The sequence below is a fragment of the Triplophysa rosa genome, linkage group LG12 (assembly GCF_024868665.1).
Source record: "Triplophysa rosa linkage group LG12, Trosa_1v2, whole genome shotgun sequence".
NCBI lineage: Eukaryota > Metazoa > Chordata > Actinopteri > Cypriniformes > Nemacheilidae > Triplophysa > Triplophysa rosa.
In genome coordinates, this window is record NC_079901.1 from 15,003,317 (window position 1) to 15,025,318 (window position 22,002).

Here is a 22,002-nt window from a genome sequence, read left to right on the forward strand (position 1 = left end):
AAAAATTAATACCATGGTCTGTCTGAATAGTTGAATACAAAATAGTAACAATTTTACTATTAAAACATGCATGTGATGTCTGCAGTGTTTTACAGGCAACATGGGTTCATGTTGCAGACTTTTATGCGTTATTTTACTATAACTTCCGTTTGGGACTTTTACTATAGCGCTGTCAGACATGCGCACATAAACAAAACTGAGAGAAAACCGGTAAAGGCGTTTACATGCAGCGCGAAATCGGAGTAATGGGCAAAAAAACTACCTCTGCCGAGCGGATTTTGCTTACTCCGTTTATGAGCTTTCCCTGATAAAAGAAAACCGTTTTACGCGTTTACATGACTTACAAATTATCAGTTTATTAACGCGATAAAAGGTATCTTTTCCATGTTAACCAGAGGTTTTGTCCTAACCAGCCGCGACGAGCAACGGTTTCTATTTCTGCGACGTCGCGGCTGACAGCTCCGCCCACACAGCGGTCACATTCGATGTAAGTTCTGCCCATCATGAATATTAATCGCCAAACATGGATGAGGACATATGAGTTTGATTACATACGTTTAGATTCTAAAATCATAGCATAGCGTCCGGTGAGGCATCACTGAAGTCATGAGAACAGGACGAATCTCTCTTTATGCACTCTTCAGCTGCAGCGTTCGAGGTTACGTGGACAGGGAAAAACTGTTCTGATTGGCTGTGTTTTGTGATTGATTCCTGCGTCCCGCCCGCTTTTTGCGTTCGGTATGTACAAAGAAATTGCTTTTTGCAGGAATTTCATCGCATTGCGTTTGGTTAGGATGCGGTGTAAGACTGTGCATGTAAACGCACTCAGTGTCGCGCTGCGATCAGCACATTGTTTAAGCGACATGCACTGGTAATGTGGTATTTTAAAAATTCATATCATAACAAAAATACACACCGGTATTCGGTATGAAACGGTATATCGCTCACCACTCGTATAAGTTCAGCGGTTTCAGTTTTGGGTGGTGATTAAGGTCAGTGTGGTGAAGTGCAGAACTGTGGGTTTAATGAAAGGAAGTTTATTAACATGTGAACTCTGATAACCCACACAAATGCTCTGACAAGAGACATGCAGTTGAGGTTTTGATTCAAAGAATATCTCTCATTTTGCTTTGTTTGTTGTTAAATAACCTGATTGAGATCATGTGTCAAATATTGTGTGCATTATGGATCCCTTTTAAAAGTAAGTTCTGTAAATAACAATTATTTCCATGTTTACAGTGTATTTGTCTCCTCTGGCACATTTATATCCAGATGGACCCTGGAGCCTTAACGGTTTATTGTCTGATTGAAAGAGATTATATGACAATGCCTCTGTGAAATATTGATTGCAGTCTATAAAAATATTTTCTTTTTATATTTATGGCACTTATCATCAAATCTTGATTTTATTTGGGTGCGTAACTGTGTGTGTGTTTGTCTCTTCAGTTTGTATGTAGTGATGATGTGTATTATTTAAAATAACACAGGAGTTAAAAAGAAATACACACAGATGCCGCCCCTCTTGTTTTAATTTCTTCCATATGAAATCAACTTTGGATAGCGTTTTGGAGTGGTCTGCCCATGACGTTCAGTGAATCCTCCCGAGCTCTATTGTGATGTAAAAGTGTCTGATGGACCACAATCTCTGATTCCCCTGCAGTGCCTTCCTTTTTCTTTAGTTTTGAATGATAACATTGTTTTTGTTCCATGCTGTCACCTTCATTACATTGAGTCATGTCAGTGCTGACAGGAAGTACTCAGCTTCACCTCATCTGCCTAGAGTAACATTTATGAACCAAAGACGCATTGTGTTCCATGTCTGTTTTATAAATTTTAGCTTATATGACAAACTACAGTTGCTTAATGATATAATCATAATTCACAGACTGTGCATCCGTGTTTTTTTTTTATATAGATGACTGACTCAAATCTCTGAGCATCAAACAGCCGGGGCTGTCTGAAATAGAAATCCATTTACGAGTAAAACCATAATGTGTGTGTCAAGCAAGTTGGGAATTATACAGTATAATCTTCAAGAGCTGAATAAATGCTTATACTTTAACACCGTTTTGCTTCATCTGCCAGATGCCAGACAAAGTCAAGTTCTTAAATTACTTGAACAGAGAGTTAAAGCCGTCTGGCATCTGAATGTTCCTCTGTTTGCATGCCATAAGAAAAATACCTATTTGCATTTGTTTCACCAAAAAATGATGTGTGTTCTAAGGGCTGGGTTGAAATTTGACTAGTTTCTCTCTTACTGTACATGAAAAGGATTCTTTCTTGGGCATTGTTGGCCTTTTATTAGATGAAGAGAGAAATCATTTATGGGGTGAGAGAGAGAGGGGAGCAAAGTAGTCAGGAAAAGACCATGAGGACTTAAACCATGGGTCATCTGAAGCACTGTTTGTTTTTTACATAGGCCTTGATTATTTTGCATTTGTATTATTGCATTTATCTAGGATTTGTTCATCAAAGCTGACAAATTCTTTTCCAGACATCAAATATCTCTGATATAACCTTTACGCTAATATCTTTGTCAAAAACACAACGTCAACATCCTACTCCGATTCAAACTGACAGCCCTCTGGTTAGTGGCTTGTAGCATTAGTCTCTGAGTGACAGACAGTGTTATGTGTTTGAACAGCAAGGAAAAGAAATTAAGGGACATATGCATTTCTTTGGCCAGGAGTTTACGTCATCAAAGCATAAAAAACGAACCTCACAAGACTGTAAAAATGCTCAACGTAAAACAAGAAGCAGCTACGTCATTTTTATTTACTTTAATCATTCCAGACATATCAAATATTGAATGAAAACAAACCATGAAATGAATAGTTTACCTAGTAACAATTGTGCATTTTTAAAGAATATCCTGGTTGCCCTTTTCTGGATAATGAAAGTAAATGGAAACTGTGAGTTACAAACAGACTGAAAGTTGAATTTATTCAAGGATGAGACATCTGGTTGGTTAGAAATGGAAACACAGACATTTGACAGATTTTCAGTGTTTGTGCTGCTCCCATCAGCAATTTTTAATGGAAATAAGGTCTTTGGTTTAAAGATCATATCAACTTTGTCGGACACGCTGGCCATCTGCCGGTATCCCGCTGCTTGTCTTTGAAACCCTTCGACACAAGACATTTCGTACTGTCTGTTTCTTCTATCCTGCTGTTCAGAGACTCTGATTTTCCTTCCGCATTTAACAACTGACATTTCATCAGCCAGAAGCTATAATAATGGCTCAAGATTCCTCAGTATGTACATTTGTGAAATATCAGGTAATTTTCCAGACCACCTTGACAGATTGAAAACGAACTTTTGCAACTAAGCATTTTGAAACATGACATGACCTCTGTGGAGGAAAAATCCGCTCGATTCTGTTCATGGTTTGAGACGTCTGTAAAAACAAAGCGTTCATGTCGAATGTAGGCTGACAACATGAATAAATCCCTGATCTGGCTTAATGTTTGCTTAATTCTTGCGTTCAACCTCTGCCTGGATGTCTAGTGCCATTGCGGCAGTGTCAACATGAATGTTTTTCTCTGTCGCTCTGTCAGTGAGCTCTAAAGGGCACACAGATTCTCACTCTCTAATGTATTTCCAAACAGGATTCTGACTGATTTACATCAGTCACAATATATACATTACTTTTTAAATCGGTAAATTTGATTTGTGATACATAGGGCACGCAGGGCATGTCCATGTTGTTTGTTAACTGAAAGTATGTCTACAGTAAATTACTTCAAGCTTGCCCATGCACGATCGTGATGCTGTGGGATCAGTGTTTTTGTGCAATGTGCATTTATGTTGTGTAAGCTCAGTTGGTATTAAGTATGCAGTTGGACTTGCATTGTAAGCCTGCTCAGGATTAGGACAGGTACCTTAATGTCTGTTGTAGCAGGTTATAACAAGCATGTCAAAATGCATTCAAACTGAACTGAAATCAGTTGATAACATAATAGTTAAGTGATTGTATTGAACTTAAATTTTTGGAAAAATGTTTTGATACTTTTAGGACAGGGTCCAAATCATAAAATCTTTCTGGCTTTTGAGCTACTTTTAAGGTTTTCACACTCTTATCAGTTTTATTTTGATTAAGAGCCACTAGGCATTTCACCCTATAGTTACAATGCTTCACACTTAAAGGTCCAGTCAGTGAAATCTAGCGGCAAGGTTGCGACTTGCAACCAACCGCTCACTCCACCCCTCCCGTTCGAAACACTACGACGGCTGACAGAACATGGCAATTATATGCAAGGGGACCCGCGGTGTATGTAGATAGAAATAGCTAATTCTAAGGTAATAAAAACATAACGTGTTGTGTGTAAATGTGATTGACACAACGTGAGGTCATATTTATGTATTATCGTATCGTAAATTTCGTATGCAAATTTCGAACTCAATTTGCAATGGCCTTTAGACTATAGGCTATCACACACTGGTGCAAATAAAAACACATGTTATGACGTCAAAGATATACAGTGCAATTACGTCAAGTATGAACAGTGTGAAACAAGTTAATTTTGTGCACCCAATAAATCTTGGGTGTTGAATTTAACAGTGGTTTCTAATAAACAGGTTTAGCAATGTGAAGTGTGAAAAGCCCATTATTTTCTCACTTTTTATGTGGGAAAGTTTTTTCTCTTCATTGTTTCTTGCACCTTACATATTTATCCTTTCTGTCTCATGCTGCAAATTAGGTAATATTTATAACACTGTGAAATCGCTGAATGTAAATGCAATCTCTTTTCAAGTGCGAAAAAACAAAACAAAGATAAAAACAAGATGCTCCACTGATATTACTATGAATGGGGAGGAATTGCTACACTCAATATGATAAAAGGAAGTCCTGCCTTGTAGTAAAAATAGCCGATCTTGTGTGGTGCTTGCCAACCTGTGCGCATGCGCAGCAGCTGAAGTGACCTCGAAAAATGTGTTTTGAGCACAATAATCTTAGAGAATAAAAGTTGTGGTACAGTTGATGTCAGGTTAAATTGTTGGTTGGAGATTTATTTAATTGTGATTTTTACCAACGATTTCAGAAATATCTGTATTCCCCCATTTAAGCAGATAGGACTGTGGTCTGGCTAAAATAGCTGCCCGGAGGCATTGCAAACATGACCACAGTGTGGCACGACTTCCATAAAAGGACTTTGAAAAAAGGGCTGGTTTTCAGACTTTCATCTTAAAGTCTTAAATTTACTTTTATCTAATAATCTTAAATCTACATTCAGTGTTGTGAATGATTTTTCATACATGGTGATATTGTGTCACATAATAGTCTATAACTTTATCATTTATAATTTTATAACCCAAGTGAATATAAAGTTATACAGCAGACACACAATTATATGTCAATTATACTTTTACCATGTCGATGCTATTTATCATTTCTATGGTAATTCATATTAAAATGTTGATTTTAAAATTCATGCACTTATTGACATTTAAATGGATGCTTCACCCAAAAATGACAATTCGGTCATCATTTACTCGAATTGTTCCAAATCTGTATACATTTCTTTGTTCTGATGAACACAGAGAAGGATATTTGGAAGAATGCTTATAACCAGACAGATGTTGCCCCCCCATTGACTACCATAGTAGGAAAAAATACAATGGTAGTCAAAAGTGCCCCAGAACTGTTTACCGTCCTACATTCTTCAAAATGCCTTCTTTTGTGTTCAACAGAACAAAAAAAGATAAAGTAATTTTTCCTACTATGGGAGTCAATGGGGGGCAAGAACTGTTTAGTTATAAGCATTCTTCCAAATATCTTATTTAATGTCTATATAATAGACCCATTTTTGGGTGAAGTGTCCCTGTATACTGCATACTGTATATTTAAACACAATTTCAGTTTTTAGAAAGTATACAGTATATGGAAACGATTAGCAAAGGATTTATTGCTTCAGAATAGACACTTTTGTTTTAACTGTAATTCTGAATGCCCTTTTCTGACCTTTTTATGCAGGCAAAAATATAAGCTGCAGTTATACCATTATGAAAATATACTGGAATATGCAGCCTTATGAGCCTGCTTTTCTTTACTACCCAAATGAGACTTTCAGGAAGAAAAAACAATTTCAAATGTATTTAGGTGAATCATGGACCATACCCAGCACGGCTGTTTTAAGACCTGCTTTGCTTTAATGAAGATTTAAGTTGTAAAGTTAAAAATACTGACCCACAGAATTTGTGCTGTACTGTAAATTTGACTTAATTACCTGCACATTGATAATTGGAGAAAAGGATGTAACCTATTTCCCCAGTGACTACGGGCCCAGTGTTGTGTTCGTGAAGAGGTTTTTATTAACCCTGTGTATGTTTCCCTGTGAGAATGAAGCATAGACTCAAGAAACACCTTAGCTGTGTCTGAATTCGCCCCCTATCTCCTATATAGTGCACTATATCGGGTGTCCGCCATTTTGTAGTGTTGTCCAAATTCTGAGTGAACAACTCATTCCCTACATTAGTTCACTACTTTTTACCCACAATGCATTATAATTTTGAGGTGTACATCCGATGTACACTCGTTCTCTCACAATTTCCCATGATACAGCGGGAATCAACCATCTGATTAAAATCAGCTGGAGGAGAGTGACCGTTAATGCCACGAATGCACGTTTATACACTTGTGTTTGTTCTTGTTGACAGTTATTTTCTACTTTTTGAGAATAAACAGATAAAATGGATGCTGTAGACAGTGGTGCTTTATTTAAATAATTGTATTAAACGTAATAGAATAAACATGGCAAACAGTTGCTTTATTCTCTTTATTAAAAACTAAAACAAAAACATGACAGATAAGGTATAAATTAACTTCACCAATTTACAAAACAATCCATAAAGCCGCACAGGTGTAATATAAGCGTTATGACAAATGTCCACGACAGTACTGTCAGACCAAGGTTATATTACATCAGTGTCCGAAATCGTTCACTCATTTTCATGTGAACGAGTGAGCGAATTCAGACGCAGCTCTTGAGTAAGCCTATTACCTAACGTTATCAAACATTTCTCATCAAGACAGTTTTGGTCTAAGATAAATTTGTGAACTTTGTGGAGGGTCTGTAAAAAAGGTTCATCTTTTAAAAAACCAAGAAAGCAAGTCACTTGTGAATCTTCATGGCAAGCAGGTAATGAGGTGTGGCGTACAGAAGGAGCCATTGAGCTCAAAATCTTTTTTTTTTGCTGCGCAGGAAACGAAACTTGTAAATCACACAAGCTTTAGCTTTAGTTATCTGCATAGAAAAGGTCACCAAGAAACCCTAGTCTTAGAAATTACTGATGGAAATATTTCTTTTCTCTCGCTGAGGTTGGTTTCACAGCACACGCTAACTGACACAATTCTTTAAAGCTAATGGCAAGTTCTCTGCTGCTTTTTTGAGGTTTCCTGTGAGGGGAGTCAGTGTTGTAGCGTTGCTATGAGTAATGTGCATACATGGACACAAACACACACAAAATCTCTTAGGCAACACACACTCAAAACACAGCCGTGTCGTCCACTCGGCAGGATGGAACCTGGGTCGTACTGGGTTTACTGGTGTTTGTATACTCACCATGCTAATCGCAGAAACATGCACTGTTAAACTAACAGCTTGTTTGCCTTTATGAATTGAAACGTAATTTAAACGTAAATTAGACTTTAGAATTAAATTATTAGTAAATTAGTAAACCGACTTTGTGTGTCAGTTCTCAAGAACTCGGTTACTCATGTCTTATTTGGTGGTAGTTACCGCTGCCCAGAAATGACTATTGAAGCCAAAGACGTTTTATTTCACAACTGTTCCTTCTCGATTCATGGGAAACGTTTTCTTCAAACTGAGAACTTGTGGTTGCGGTTCTGTGGTTCGAACTGTGTACGTGTGTATGTGCAAACACTCCCCCTTAGGTGGCCGGAAACAGACATCTGTTTCACAGACACACACACTTTGATGGGAGGCATTGTCGTTTTGAACCTGCGGAAAGTGACTTGGTTTCTCCAGCCATGCTCATTGGTTGCTGAAGGAGGATGATGAGCCACATCTGCTTCTGCCTCTTTAAGTGGTTTAGGCATCAGTCATGCTGTACGGTGTGAGGACTCTTCCGCTGTTGACCTCAAAGATGCTCCAACTCTGTCCATTCAGCACCAATTGTTATCATTAAATAATCATCGAAATCATAAGGTGCGTGCGGGGGGGGGGGGGGGGGGGTTGTTGGGGTAGGCTGAACTAAAGCACATTGCCAACAAAACACAGACATCAGTTTCACTCACCGCATGCGGTTCATGTCCGGCGTCTTTTAGCGCTGGGATGGCATCCAGCGTTATATCCACCATTTATATAACATTCATCACCCAAATGCAGTGAACAAACAAACACCTGAACTACTCTCCTTGCTGCCGTGTGCTTTTCTTTCCTCTGCAGAACACAAAAGAAGATATTTTGTAGAACATTGGTAGCCAAACAACATTGACCTCTATTTACGTTCATTGTATGGACACAAAACCACTAAGACATTTCTCTAAATATCTTCTTTTGTGCCAGTAGAAAGAGTCAGATTTTGAACATCATGAGGGTGAATAAATGATGACAGGATTTTATTTTCAGCTGAACTTTCCCTTGAACACAACACTCATTCTCACATCCCTCAGAACTCACAGTAACAGTCTGGCTTTGCCAAATTGTGTTTTCAAGCTCTCTGTCATTGTCTCTGTGTTTAATTACTGCTGTCTTTTAGGCCTCCTGTAACACATCGACTGTGAGGTTTCATAAATTGCAAGAAAATTTGCTTCACATTTCTGGTTTCTTGTCACACCGTACTTCTGCTCATCCGTAACACTCTCAACATTTTTATAGCCTCTAATATTTCTCTGTTCTGAATAACTATGGTGGGCTAGTCCAGTTTTTGCGATAACACTTTTGCAATGAAACAACATTGTGTGTGCTCTAATAAGAGAATGGCAGGGGACAGGCAAAGCTGATGAGAGTGTCTGGATAAAGGCTTGGTAATCTCAGAAGCAGCATGTGACCCACAGGGCTGTTGCTGGGTCGCTGTCACGCTTTTTGACAACATATTAATAGGAATTTGTGCCCCAGATGTCTGCCGCTTCTATTAGGTGCCAGCACAGCATTGTCTGCTCTTAGCTCTGACTGGTGTATTACAATGGCTATACTGTATGTAATTTAGTTTTTAATCTTTGTTTGGATCAAGCGGCTTTTTGTTTGGAGTTTGGCAAGGTCATGTTTGTTGATGCTCTCCCTTATAATGTATTGTTAGTGGCGTAAGGAATACCTAAAACAGTGTTTGTTTGAAATTTCTTGGATGTTGCTTTGGGGGAAAATGTCAAAACTACAACAATTAATTACAATTCTTGCATTTCTGAAGGAGAAGCAAAGAGGTTTATATTTTGTCTTTTAAGTAGGCCTTGAGTTGAGTGTGCCACCTTGTGGCTGGAAAATAACATTTTTAGCCAATATATTTTTCTTTAACTGCTTTACTTTAAATACAGTTTACAATACAACATTTGTTCACATTTGTTTTTTATATACAGAATTTGTTAACATTAATAAATGCATTAGCTAACATGAACTAACAATGAACAAAAGAAAATTCCAGCATCTTTGTTAATGTTAATTAATGCCAATACAATTGTTTATGTTAGTTCGTTGTGCATTAACTAATGGTAACAGATACAAATTTCTATTTTAAAATGTATTTGTAAATGTTGAAATTAATGTTCACAAATACAACCTTACTGTGAAGTGTTACACTTGTTGCTTTTATGTTTAGTTTAAATCATGCGTGTCTAATGTATTATGTCACCAAAATAACATTTTCTGATGGTGTTTTATTGTTGTATTTCAGGTATACTTTTTTCCACACTGGTATTTGGACCTGCTTGTGGTTTTATCCTGGGTTCTGTCTGTACCAACTTTTATGTGGATGCTTTGTTCATCGATACAAGTAAGTTTCAGTTCATCCTTGTTTTACAAACAATGACAATAAATTATTCTATCTATCTATCTATCTATCTATCTATCTATCTATCTATCTATCCTCTGTTTATACTGTATACGAATAGGACACATCATTACAGTTTTTATTTGTTATTTTTCAATATTCTTTTCCATCATATATTGTGTTCAATAATTATTTCCTGTATAACTTAAATGGACTAAAATTTTCTTGGAATTAAAGCATCTGTAAAATGCATACGTGTAGATGACGAATAAACTGTACATGTGTCCAATGGTGTGAAAGCAAAATTTTAGAAAAAAAACTGTTAACATTAGATTGTTATTGAATATTATTCATATTTATGTTTATCGTATATGCATTTTTTGCCATCACACTATAGAACAAATTTGCATATTAGGCAAATAGCTTTATGTGTGTTATTTATATGACTTTTAGTGTTATAAAGTACAATTATTTGATTTACAGATGATTCCACTAACTAAATGTACCGTATTGTATGTGCACATGACTTTCCTCAGCTAAACTAGCTATCACTCCTGATGACCCCCGCTGGATCGGTGCATGGTGGGCCGGCTTCCTCCTCTGCGGTGCCTTACTCTTCTTCTCCTCCCTCTTCATGTTCGGTTTCCCCCAATCACTGCCAGGCAAGGAGGTGGAAGGAGGAGCTGAGAGTGAACAGGCCATGCTGCCCTCCTCTTTACCCCAGGATTATGAGAAATCCAAACCCAGCAATGGAGTCCTGAAGAACGACCACCCCAACAACAGCAGCCTGTCCTGCTGCCAACAGCTCAGAGGTCTCGGTGCCATTTCCAATTACTACACAACTGCTCAGTGCCTCTCTTTTACTTAGTCCAAGAGCTCTAAATTTGCCTTGTAATGTTAGATGTACTTATATTGAGATTAGTCTGCTTTAGTTAGAATACAGTAAGGTTGCACTTGTCTTCAAATGCCTCATAACAGCTCTTATGGGTATAAACCTTATGTTATATTGATTAATGTGTCATGATAAGTGTCTGCGTGAAATGTGCTTGTTGTTCTTGAATAAGATCTGTTAGAACTGTACCACTGTACACTGTGTCTCTTAACACAAGCTTAAGTCTTAAAGTTACACTCAGGAGACCAATTAGACAATTAGATTTAACGCTTACATATTAGCCCTCATGGACTCCGCACTTCACAACAGAAAGCTCTGCAGATTTCTGTACAAATGGTGTATTTAAAGTGCAACTTGTCTCTTGGGTTTTCATACATGCATAGATGTTTATTAAATACTTTGGCTGACTTGGTTATGCATTCAGTTTAGGGCTTTCAAATCGATTAATCGTGATTAATCGTTTCCAAAATAAAAGCCTGTGTTCTGTTTATATTATATATGTGTGTATGCTATGCATGTTTACATGTGTATATAAATGGAGGGAAGGTGATGTCAATTTATATGTAAATATAATTTATATTATGTATAAATATAACTATGTATAACACATTTTTATATATAGATATATGTTTGTATATTTATATATACAGTACATATAAATACACATGCACATTTATATATTATTTAAACACAAACTTCTTTAATCGATTAATCGTGATTAATCGATTTGACAGCCCTAATTTAGTTGTTTATTAAAGTACAAAATTCTAAGCTTTGTTTGAAATCAGCAAGAATGTGAGTTCGCAACCTATTTTACTTCCAAGTGACACAGGATATAGACTAATGTAGGAAAAACGTATGTACTGACATGGATTGAAGGGAGGGGATTTGCGATTTCAAATGAAACTGGAAGCTTTTCAGAACCGGAGCAAGTTGTTCGTATCGAACATTAGAGAGAAAACATGTTTATCTTTTGGAATAACATGGAACCAGGAAGATGCATTAAAAGAGTAAATATGGTTAGTTTCTGTTTCATATTGACACAGTATGCTATTCTTCATTGTAAGGCTTTTATAAAATAGCAGCCATCGATCATGTGCCATCCTGATGGCATATCACCTAACGTGTTACTAGAGACCTTGCAAAACAGATGCCACGGCAGCTCAGGGTAAACGTAAATTCAGGAAGTTGGAATGCTGAATTGTAGGCAGCTGTTTTGTCGAACATGGGTGGTGCATTTTGCAAGGTTTTGCCATCTGGTGAATACAGTCTCCATCACGATGTTTCAGCCGTCAAACATATCAATCAAATCGACAGCTTCTCAGCTTGTAGCAGTTCTGCGGCAATTTGGAAAGGAAATCTGGAAATTGTGGGTGAATGTGTGTTGAATACATGATATGTCTTATGTTTTGTTATTTAACTTCTATCAAAAGTCAATCTTAACATTTATAGAATGCTATACTATTTAGGCTATAGTCTAGAAAACAGGGCTCACTCTCTGAATTATTCCAGTCTCATTTTCTTCTTCACTGTTTCTCTATTTCTCATTTTTGGCTTTTCCATTTTTTACTCCAGTTATTCCCAAGGTGACTAAGCACCTGCTATCAAACCCAGTGTTCACGTGCATTGTGTTAGCTGCCTGTATGGAGATTGCGGTCGTCGCTGGGTTTGCTGCCTTCCTTGGCAAATATCTGGAGCAGCAGTTTAACCTCACCACGTCTTCTGCTAATCAACTGTTAGGTGTGTATTGCACACATATCCATATTTACACTGTTAAATAGATAGTTTCAACAACATAAACAACGCAACAACATCAGAGGTGGGTAGAGTAGCCAAAATCTTGACTCAAGTAAAAGTACAAGTAACTAGAGAAATTTTTACTCAAGTAAAAATAAAAGTCACTATTTTAAAAATTACTCAAGTAAAAGTAAAAAAGTATGCAATGAAAAAACTACTTAAGTAGCTAGTTACTAGTTACTTTGGATCTGATTATATACTGTTAATAAAATTAATATTAATTCCAATATTTTAATATAATATTTTAATCAATATTTTTAATTATTATTATTATCATAAGCAGATATCTTTGCAATATACACATTACACACAGAGACTAAAGAATAGAGTAGACAGACAGACACAGAGGAGACAAGCATTTCTGTGAATTTCATCTAGCCCCAATGTCAATGAAGCCTACACAACTTAAGAATTCTCAAGAGTTTAGAATAATAAGAATAAGAAACTCAAGTTTAGAATAATAGACCATGTCAAACTAAAGGTAACATGCAGAGTTTTGCATTTACAATGCACTTAACTAAACTCAGAGCATTTCCTGAGATGATCTAGAACATCTGCAGTGCTCTCTTATATGAAATACAAACTGATTTTAGACAAAACTCATGTTTGCTCATGTTGTGTCACATGTGTGTGTTGTGAAAACCTCTTGTAAACATACAGTAAACAGTGAACGACACGCCCATCAACAAGTTTTCTTCCTTCTGTTCTTCAAATGTATATTTCTGCAAGCCCACGTCTCTGTCTAACAGGGCGCGCACATATGGCAGGCATTTATCATTGCTGGGAACAATATGACGAATTTGCAGTTTTGGTTTGATAGATATAGATTCATATCCACTTCATCCACTAATACAGAATAAATAACCAAACTGCAAGCATCTTATTATTGTGTTCATCAGTATATTCTCATAATGTATAAAGTATACGAAAATGGTATATGATTATGTCCTAAATAGTCTTTTAATAGTTTAAAGTTATGATTTAATGCATGTTTACCTTGAACAGACGCTTACTGAACGCATTCTTCTTTTATGGCAAGCGTGCTGGCTAGCTTGTGTCAATAGGACATACCGCCACCTACTGTCCCTGTGTATTTATATCTGATCTTATGTTTGACGTCTCATATCTTACTGTTATATATGGTAAATGTGTGTGCTTTGCTGTAGCGTTAAGAGAACAGGTTTAGGTTGAAACCATTTGACATCATGGATTTTGACGCAAAAAAATGGCGGCCTCCGAGTACAAATATTTTTTCAAAGTTTATGAATACTGCGACAGTTATGTTTTTTTTTATTTCACATTTGTAAAGTCAATGCCATTGTTAATATATTAAGCGATACATCTCTCTATACCCAAGGTTCCTTTTAAGTCTCCCGCTACAAGGAGCGAGTAACCCGCCGCTTCAGACGATTCAGATCGTGCTGCGAACTGAACAAATCATTTGAACTGATTCGTGAACCTATTCAGACGGTTTGTTCAATTGCCCATTGTTCAATTAATGCTTTCAAAAGAATCGACTCAAAAGAATCAGTCATTCAGGAATGCCCCAGAAAAAAGAGACGACAACCGACGCAATACATGATGCATATTTTAAAATGAAGGAACGTCACACAGTGTAACGAAGTAAAAGTACAGATTTTCTATTAGAAACATACTCAAGTAAGAGTAAAAGGACCCACTTTTAATTTGACATTAAAAGTACATATTTTCCTAAATGTTACTCAAGTACATGTAACGAAGTAAATGTAGCGTGTTACTACCCACCTCTGAACAAACAAACGTTACTGTGCATGCGTGCTTTTGTGGCCGAATTTAACTTCCACATCTGCAAAGAATAGAGTCCCTGTAGATTATTTTTGGTAACAAACAAAACAAATAACAAGTAAATGACATTAGCTAGCAAGTTAAAAGTATATCTAGCAAGTTGGTTAGCAGTAGATGAACCATTGCTTGGCTAAACTCAAATATGACAAAGTTACATGACCCATTCTACAAATTGTTTATTTAATACAATCATTATACACTAAAATAGTAACAAATTAATATAAATATGAGTTCAATTAAATATAAATAATTATATTATTACACCATTATCTGATGAAACCGTATATAGACCGTTTCATCGGACGTGCACGCCTGGACAGCAGTTAACTTCCGGTCTGTGTTTGTTTATCGGTCTGGCTAGTGTCTATAATATAATTAATTATATTTTATAAAATGTATGTTAATATTAATTTATATTATTATTTTATTGTATAATAATTATATTAAATAAACCATTTGTTGAATTGTGTTTTATGTTGATTTTATTAAATACACAATTTGTTGAATGGGTCCTGTAGTTTTGTCGCATTTAAAGAAACCGTATGGGACATTGACATCTAGCGGTTGAGCTTAGTATCGTAGTCTAAATTCCAAATATTGGAGAGGCAAATTTAGCCGGTTCTTCTCTGTTTCTTTTGCTTGTTATCAGAAATCTATAGGCACTCAATTTTTTGCGAATGTGTATGGGAAGTTAAGGGCAGTACATGAACGCACACATGCGTAGTAACATTTGTTTATGTTGTTGCTTTGAAACCGTCTATACAGTGAGGTCTAAATGTCTGTGACCATGAGTGAAAATGCTCCATTTTAGCAGTTGAACACATAAACTTACATAAACATAAAAAATCCTCCAGAATTGCTCAGAAACATACAATGGTTATACTTATACAAGATTATTACAAGACTATTGAAAGTTCTAAGTACATTTAAACATATCACATGTTCCTCTGCCAATGTTCTGTCTGTAAACAGGTATGACAGCGATCCCATGCGCCTGTCTGGGCATATTTCTGGGAGGATTGCTGGTGAAGAAGCTGAACCTGAGTGCTCTAGGAGCTATATGTATGGCCATGCTGGTCAATCTCATCTCCACCGCCTGTTACGTGTCCTTTCTCTACCTGGGCTGTGACACAGGACCTGTCGCTGGGGTGACCGTCGCCTATGGCAACGAGTACGGAGGGCTAAGCTGCTTTTTTATCCTTGCAGCCTTGTTGTTTTTCTGACATTTATTTAGTCTTCGCAGTGAGGCTAGAGCATGACAAGTCCACATCTTGAAACATTTATTTCAAGTATGTATGAGGTGGAATATATACAAAGAATTTCAGAGGGGTGGTAATCAAAATTCTGCTAAATAATCCAAGCTGGGAGATTTTAGAACAAGGTCATTTTTAGTTTAGACACTAATTCCAGTGTGGCATTTAAATCCACAGACATAAGCTTCCAACCAGTCAGGTATGTAAATGCAGAGGTTTATGTTGAATCAATGCTTGGATGGGCTCTCTCACACCAAATGCATCAAATGTACTAGTACAAACCAACTCCGATTCAAACAGGTGAATTTGTTTTTGTGGTTATAGGACACTGCAAGTAGGCCAGAGGCCGGAAGCCCCCTGCATGAGTCATTGTAACTGCTACACTTCATCTGTTAGCCCCGTGTGCGGCTCCAACGGTGTGACCTACTTGTCGTCCTGTTTGGCCGGCTGCACCAGAGCCATCCGCACTGGACCACAATCTTCTCTCTCGCAGGTCATTAGCCATCTCATTTACACGCAGATGTTTGTTTGTCTTCCTCTGTTTCTTTCTCTTTCTCTTTCGGTGTCTGTTGCGCTCTCTCGCCCTCATTTCCTGGACAGCTCATGTCCAGCGTGGGTCATTAGAATGAAGCCCACATCCAACAGCAGACATACTGTGTGTTGGAAAGGACACGGTGTTCTGCCCGCCAGGCATCTTAATGGGTACCGCAATATGGAACCCTGCACTCATTACCATACAGAGCAAATGGTTTCAGCTGGAACGGACGAATCCAAGACAACAGTCACAAGCGTTGTCTTAATTCGAACGCAGGATCCCAACATGAGTGTACCTGCTAGTTTTAATGAAGCTTACCGAGGTTCTGAGTGCATCTGTCACCGTAGTACAGACTCTGACTTATGATGTAGTAAGTGTAGACCAGGGTTAGTCAAAATTATAGTTATGTCCCAAATGACATACTATACACTATGCCCTTAATCTATGCACTATGCACTCAACCATCTAGTGTATGAATTTAAGATGAGTAGTGTCGTCCCAAATGGAATACTAAACAGGTTTATACTAACCGGAGGTGTGTGCGGTTTCCCAGACGAGGGCAAATGACGTCAAGCTCGCAACACGGTGTCAATGTCAATAAAAATCTATTTGTACGTCGCACATTTAACGTAATTTTAATCTGTTTTGCTCAGCATGACTTCAGTCAGCATTATATTGAAGCGTAATCACTCTGCAGGAGAACTTTGCTTGCGCAGCATCTGATGGCTCCGCCTCCCTTCCGCTACCGTGGAGTGCGTGAAGTGTCCAGAGCTTCACACTTCATATTTTCGGTTGAATGAGTGCATCATCCGGGTACTTAAACGGCACTTCTTTTTTGAGAAATTTTAATGTGAACGCATTACTCGCACTATTTATGCTACAAAATGGCGTAGAATAGTGCATAAGTGCGCGATTTGGGACGCACTTAAAATTTCAAGAACTGGCTCACTTTTAATGGCAACTTTAGATTTAATTGACCATGCCTCGCAGGTGGCTGAGTAAAGAAAGTTATTGAATTGCATGCATAGTAACAGTTTCAATTACATTATTTGTATATTTGTACAGTATGTATTTTTTACTGTTTATTGTTATTTATATGCATTTAAAGAGTTTATTCAGAGACATACATTTTTTTTAGAGTCTATTTCTCTATTCACCCCAAAAAATATATGTTTCATATTTTTTAAATCTGTATATGACTCTTCTGTGGAACACTAAAGAAGATATTTTGAGAAATGTCTCAGTGCTTTTGTGTCCATAAAATGAAAGTCAATGGGGCCAGTGTTATTTAGTTAACCAGGTTCTTCAAAATATCTTTTGTGTTCTGCAGAATAAAGTAAGTCATACATGTCTGAATGGTCCAATGTATGAAATTTAGCAGCATCTAGCGGTGAGGTTGTGAATTGCAACCAACGGCTCATTCCCCCCCTTCCTTTCGAAGCGCTACAGCGCTGACACCGACCTACTTTTTTGTTTCTTTGGAGATAATGTATTTACGAAACACGCTCTGTAGAGCAGTTTGTCCGTTTGTCTTCTTTTAACAGTTCTAAGTGCTTTTATTTGCTGGCTGTGTGGTGGGTTTGAATGTGTATTGTTTGTCTTCATGTTTATAGAACCTGACGGGTTGTGCGTGCATCTCTGGATACAGTGAGTTCGCCACGGCTGTGCCTGGAAAATGTCCACGGCCCGGCTGCCAGGAGGCCTTTCTCACCTTCCTGTGTGTGATCTGTGCCTGCAGTATGATTGGAGCCATGGCCCAGACCCCCTCTGTAATCATCCTCATCAGGTGACTCATCTGTCACCAGAACAAAAACAAGTGTGATGATGTTCAAAGCACCCTCAGAATGCACTCTTTACCCAATCTTCATGATCTATTTGGTGTTTTATACAGATGATTTAGAACGATTTTGTGCATAGGGATGCTTTTAAAGTTTTATTAGTGATGGAGGAGCTAAGAAATAAAACATACTGTACCAGTTCTTTATAAGAGTGTGTTTTAGTTCATGTGACCATATATTGACTCAATTGGTATTTCTTGCTTTTTCAGAACCGTGAGCCCTGAGCTGAAGTCTTACGCCCTTGGAGTTCTTTTTCTGTTGCTCCGGTTGTTAGGTGAGAGATCTATAACAATACAATTACATTTACAAGTGAAGCCACACTTAATTTTTCATGCTTCCACGATATATTGTCTAGGGTAATCTATTTACTTCGCTGGAACTGAAAGTGGGCTAAGAATGCATTTGTACCAAATTTAATTTCTTTGCTTGGCTGCTAATCCGAAGTGCGGTGAAAGGAGGACACGTTGAGGTTCATTTGCCTCATATTTCGTTTTTCCTGAAGCCGAACGCGATTGTTTTTATCAGTCGATTAAAAGCTGTTTGTCATAATTAAAATCAAAGTTCTCAAATCACTTCTTTTCTAAGAAATAATTGTTTTCTGTCAGTCAATTAAAGACTGTTTGATTAAAATCAAAGTTTTTTTCATCTCTTCTAAGAAAACGATTGTTTCCTCAGTCAATTAGAAGCTGTTTGTCATAATTAAAATCAGAGTTCTCAAATGTCAAAGCTTTATTATTTCGAAAATTAAAGAACTATATTTTCTGTTTAATACAAGTTAAGTTCTAATGAAAGCACTGACAACATTTTTCGTCTCGTCTCTTTAAAAAAAAAAAAAAATCAGGGCAACAGGAATGCACTTAAAATATGTGTACACATGTAACATGTGTATCCACAGGATGTAATCATTATACAGTATTTGATTCATTATTATAAAATTGCTTACCTTGCTGCTTGCAATAGTATCAACTTACCTATAATACATGTGATATTTTAAAAGAGCTAAAATATAGAAACATATGTAAGATCAAAGTCTGAAACGAGTGGAAAAACTGTACACAGTTTAGTTCGTCTTCAACATGTTGTGTGATTCAGATTCGATCACTATATGAACCACATATTAACCCAACAACACCAATCTTGCAGGATTCATTCCCCCACCTTTGATATTTGGCACGGGGATCGACTCCACATGCCTTTTCTGGAGCACAGAGTGTGGGGAAAAAGGTGCCTGTCTGCTGTACGACAACGTGACCTACCGACACCTGTACGTCAGCATGGCCATAGTTCTCAAGGTGGTGGCGTTTCTCCTCTACGCGACCACCTGGCAATGCTTGCGCAGAAACTACAAGAAATATATTAAAAACTTTGAGGCATACGTCACGCCCTCTGAAATGTTCTCGTCCAGCGTGAATCTGGACAGTTTGGGAAAAGACAGTCAAACCCAAGCCATCAGGACTAAGTTTATATATAACCTGGAGGATCACGAGTGGTGCGAGAACATCGAGTCTGTTTTATAGTGGGTTGAAGCGCTGTATTTCTGCTGAAGGATTGTGCTTCCTCCAGGACGTATGGGACTGTTGCTGTACTCGCAATTCACGCATACTGTTCTACTGGGTTCATCTTGTTTTAAGAAGTACTTTCAATGAAGGTATGTGTTCAGTGCCAGTACAATGTTGTACGTTTTAAGCGTCTAATTTACTGTTAGAGTCGTTGACTTGTTTGCTAAACTTCACCCAGCTGCGCTGTTGTCATACTAAAATGCCAACACAAAATTACTTAAAACATTTTTTATTTTATGTTAAAAGGTAAAAAAAAGCCTAAGTCCATTATTATAATGGGGAAGATGTCGATACTGTACGTCACACCATGACCGAGCAGATCATTGAAACTAAAATATAGTGTATACTGCAATTCTATACTATATATGAAAACAATATCAGTTATGTGTCAAAACATTCACTTGAATCACTTTCTGAAGTGTTTGAGAAATGTGCTTTTCTTTTTAAGCGCTTTTTCAGCATTTTTTCTTCTCTTCTTAAACAATTGTTTATTGTCATTATCTTTTTATATTTGTGCAATAGTGGGAGAATCTTTGTGGAAAAAGCCAGAGATGTTTTTCTCTGTTGTAAGATATATTTGTCATTAGATTTTTAGGGGGGATGTTGAAGACAAACAGATGTTTTAGTTTACAAAGGGTTTATGCATAGTTCTATTAATGTTATGAATATAAGAATGCCTAAATATCCAGATGACAATATTGAAGTGTAATGGAGTAGACTAGAAATATTGTGACGTGACTGAAAGAGAAGGAAGAATTCTTTTGTTTTATTAAGTGGCAGAAGAACATTGCCATTCTCATCAGTAATGATGTAATGTTCTCATCGTCGGGTCCTCACTTTAGAGCAAATAACATGGTGTTATGAGGATCAGGATGGCCCTACACAGACAAAAAAGTTTGAGAATTGAATTTTATACGGTTGCAATGTTAAATGTAAAATGTGTTGAGTAACTCTATGGATTGAGATTTAAAGACTTTATTTCACTTACTGCAATTATATACGACACTGTGGGTTCTTTAGAAGATTAGAAATAGTGGTGTAAATCACATTGGGATCACAACTGTTTATAAAGAGTTCATAATTTCAATTTTATATAAAATTTTCTCTAAAATGTAATAGCACATCAGAATTGTTTTACAGGCAAATATGTCACTGTGGTTAAAGCAGTGTGCTTTTCATATCATTTTTAATGGCAAAATAACTTTTATTTTATTTTGCAAATAAATTATTTTTCAGATTATCTCAGATTTTTATGTGTGTTTTTGGCTAAATGTTAAAAGAAGACGTTTGAATGAAAACTTTAAATATTTTTCAATACTTTTCCGTTGAAGAAGTTTATTAATATAAGTTTACTTTATACTACCACAAAAGGTCCATTGTGTAATTTTTTGGAGGATCTATTGACAGAAATGCAATATAATATACAGTACATAACTATGTCTTTAGAAGTGTATAAAGTTCTTACATAATGATGCGTTAAGTTTTTATTATCTTAGAATGAGCTATTTCTGTCTACATACACAGCGGGTCCCCTTACATGGAATTCACCATGTTGCTTCTACAGTAGCCCTACATGGACAAACTGCTCTACAGAGTGAGTTTCTTAAAGACGTTATCTCCTTCGGCAAAGAAGCGAAAACGTGACACATCTGTGTGTCAGCTACCGTAGTGCTTCGAAGGGGAGGGCTGGAGTGAGCCATTGGTTGCAATTTGCAACCTCAACGCTAGATGCCGCTAAATTTCATACACTGGACCTTTAAATTGAAGCTCTTAGATGGTCTAAAAAAAATTTACACAGGTAGCAAAATCTAATTGGTAAGAGTCTTTAATGTCTCTATGTTTTCTTATATACATTGAATGTGCTAAATTCCATCTGCCATTTACTTATTTTACAATATTAATGTTCCATGGATTTTCTTTCAATAGATCATTTTCCATAAAATTGATTCATATTACAAAATGAATGAGGGCCTGTATTATACGTTTGATGTAAAAGGACTCAACTTGGTTATTTATAAAATCTAGGACAAAATACAGGAGAGAAAATGATATGCCATTGACTTGGTTTGTACGCTATGGGGATGAGAGGTTTGATTCAGCATGTCCGTATTGTTTTTGTGTGTTTGTTTCCACCATTATGGTAATTGTTTTATCCTCTCCCTCAGAGCTGCACCAAGCCGTTCAACCACACAATTATTAAAAAGATATGAAAGAAGACACGTAGTGCCTTATTTCAAATAACCGTCTTCTTTCATATCACCTTGGGCTGTCCCCTAAATAAAGAAGCTGCCTGTTTTTAAAGGTGAAATGCACAATACTTCACCGTGGTACTTTTGAATTAAACTCTGGACCATCCCCA

At 37.0% G+C, this 22,002-nt stretch overlaps 1 protein-coding gene across 1 annotated transcript in view; it reads left to right on the forward strand.

Moving 5' to 3' along the window:
• The window catches only part of slco3a1a (solute carrier organic anion transporter family member 3A1a), a 39,183-nt gene extending 18,300 nt beyond the window's left edge, over positions 1 to 20,883 (forward strand). The window contains exons 3-10 of the mRNA XM_057347642.1: positions 9,850 to 9,948; positions 10,482 to 10,757; positions 12,413 to 12,577; positions 15,431 to 15,629; positions 16,036 to 16,204; positions 17,860 to 18,032; positions 18,294 to 18,358; positions 19,228 to 20,883. Of these exons, the coding sequence (XP_057203625.1) occupies positions 9,850 to 9,948; positions 10,482 to 10,757; positions 12,413 to 12,577; positions 15,431 to 15,629; positions 16,036 to 16,204; positions 17,860 to 18,032; positions 18,294 to 18,358; positions 19,228 to 19,601 (1,520 nt within the window). The 3' untranslated portion in view covers positions 19,602 to 20,883. The remainder of the gene's footprint in view (positions 1 to 9,849; positions 9,949 to 10,481; positions 10,758 to 12,412; positions 12,578 to 15,430; positions 15,630 to 16,035; positions 16,205 to 17,859; positions 18,033 to 18,293; positions 18,359 to 19,227) is intronic.
• Positions 20,884 to 22,002: the final 1,119 nt, after the last annotated feature.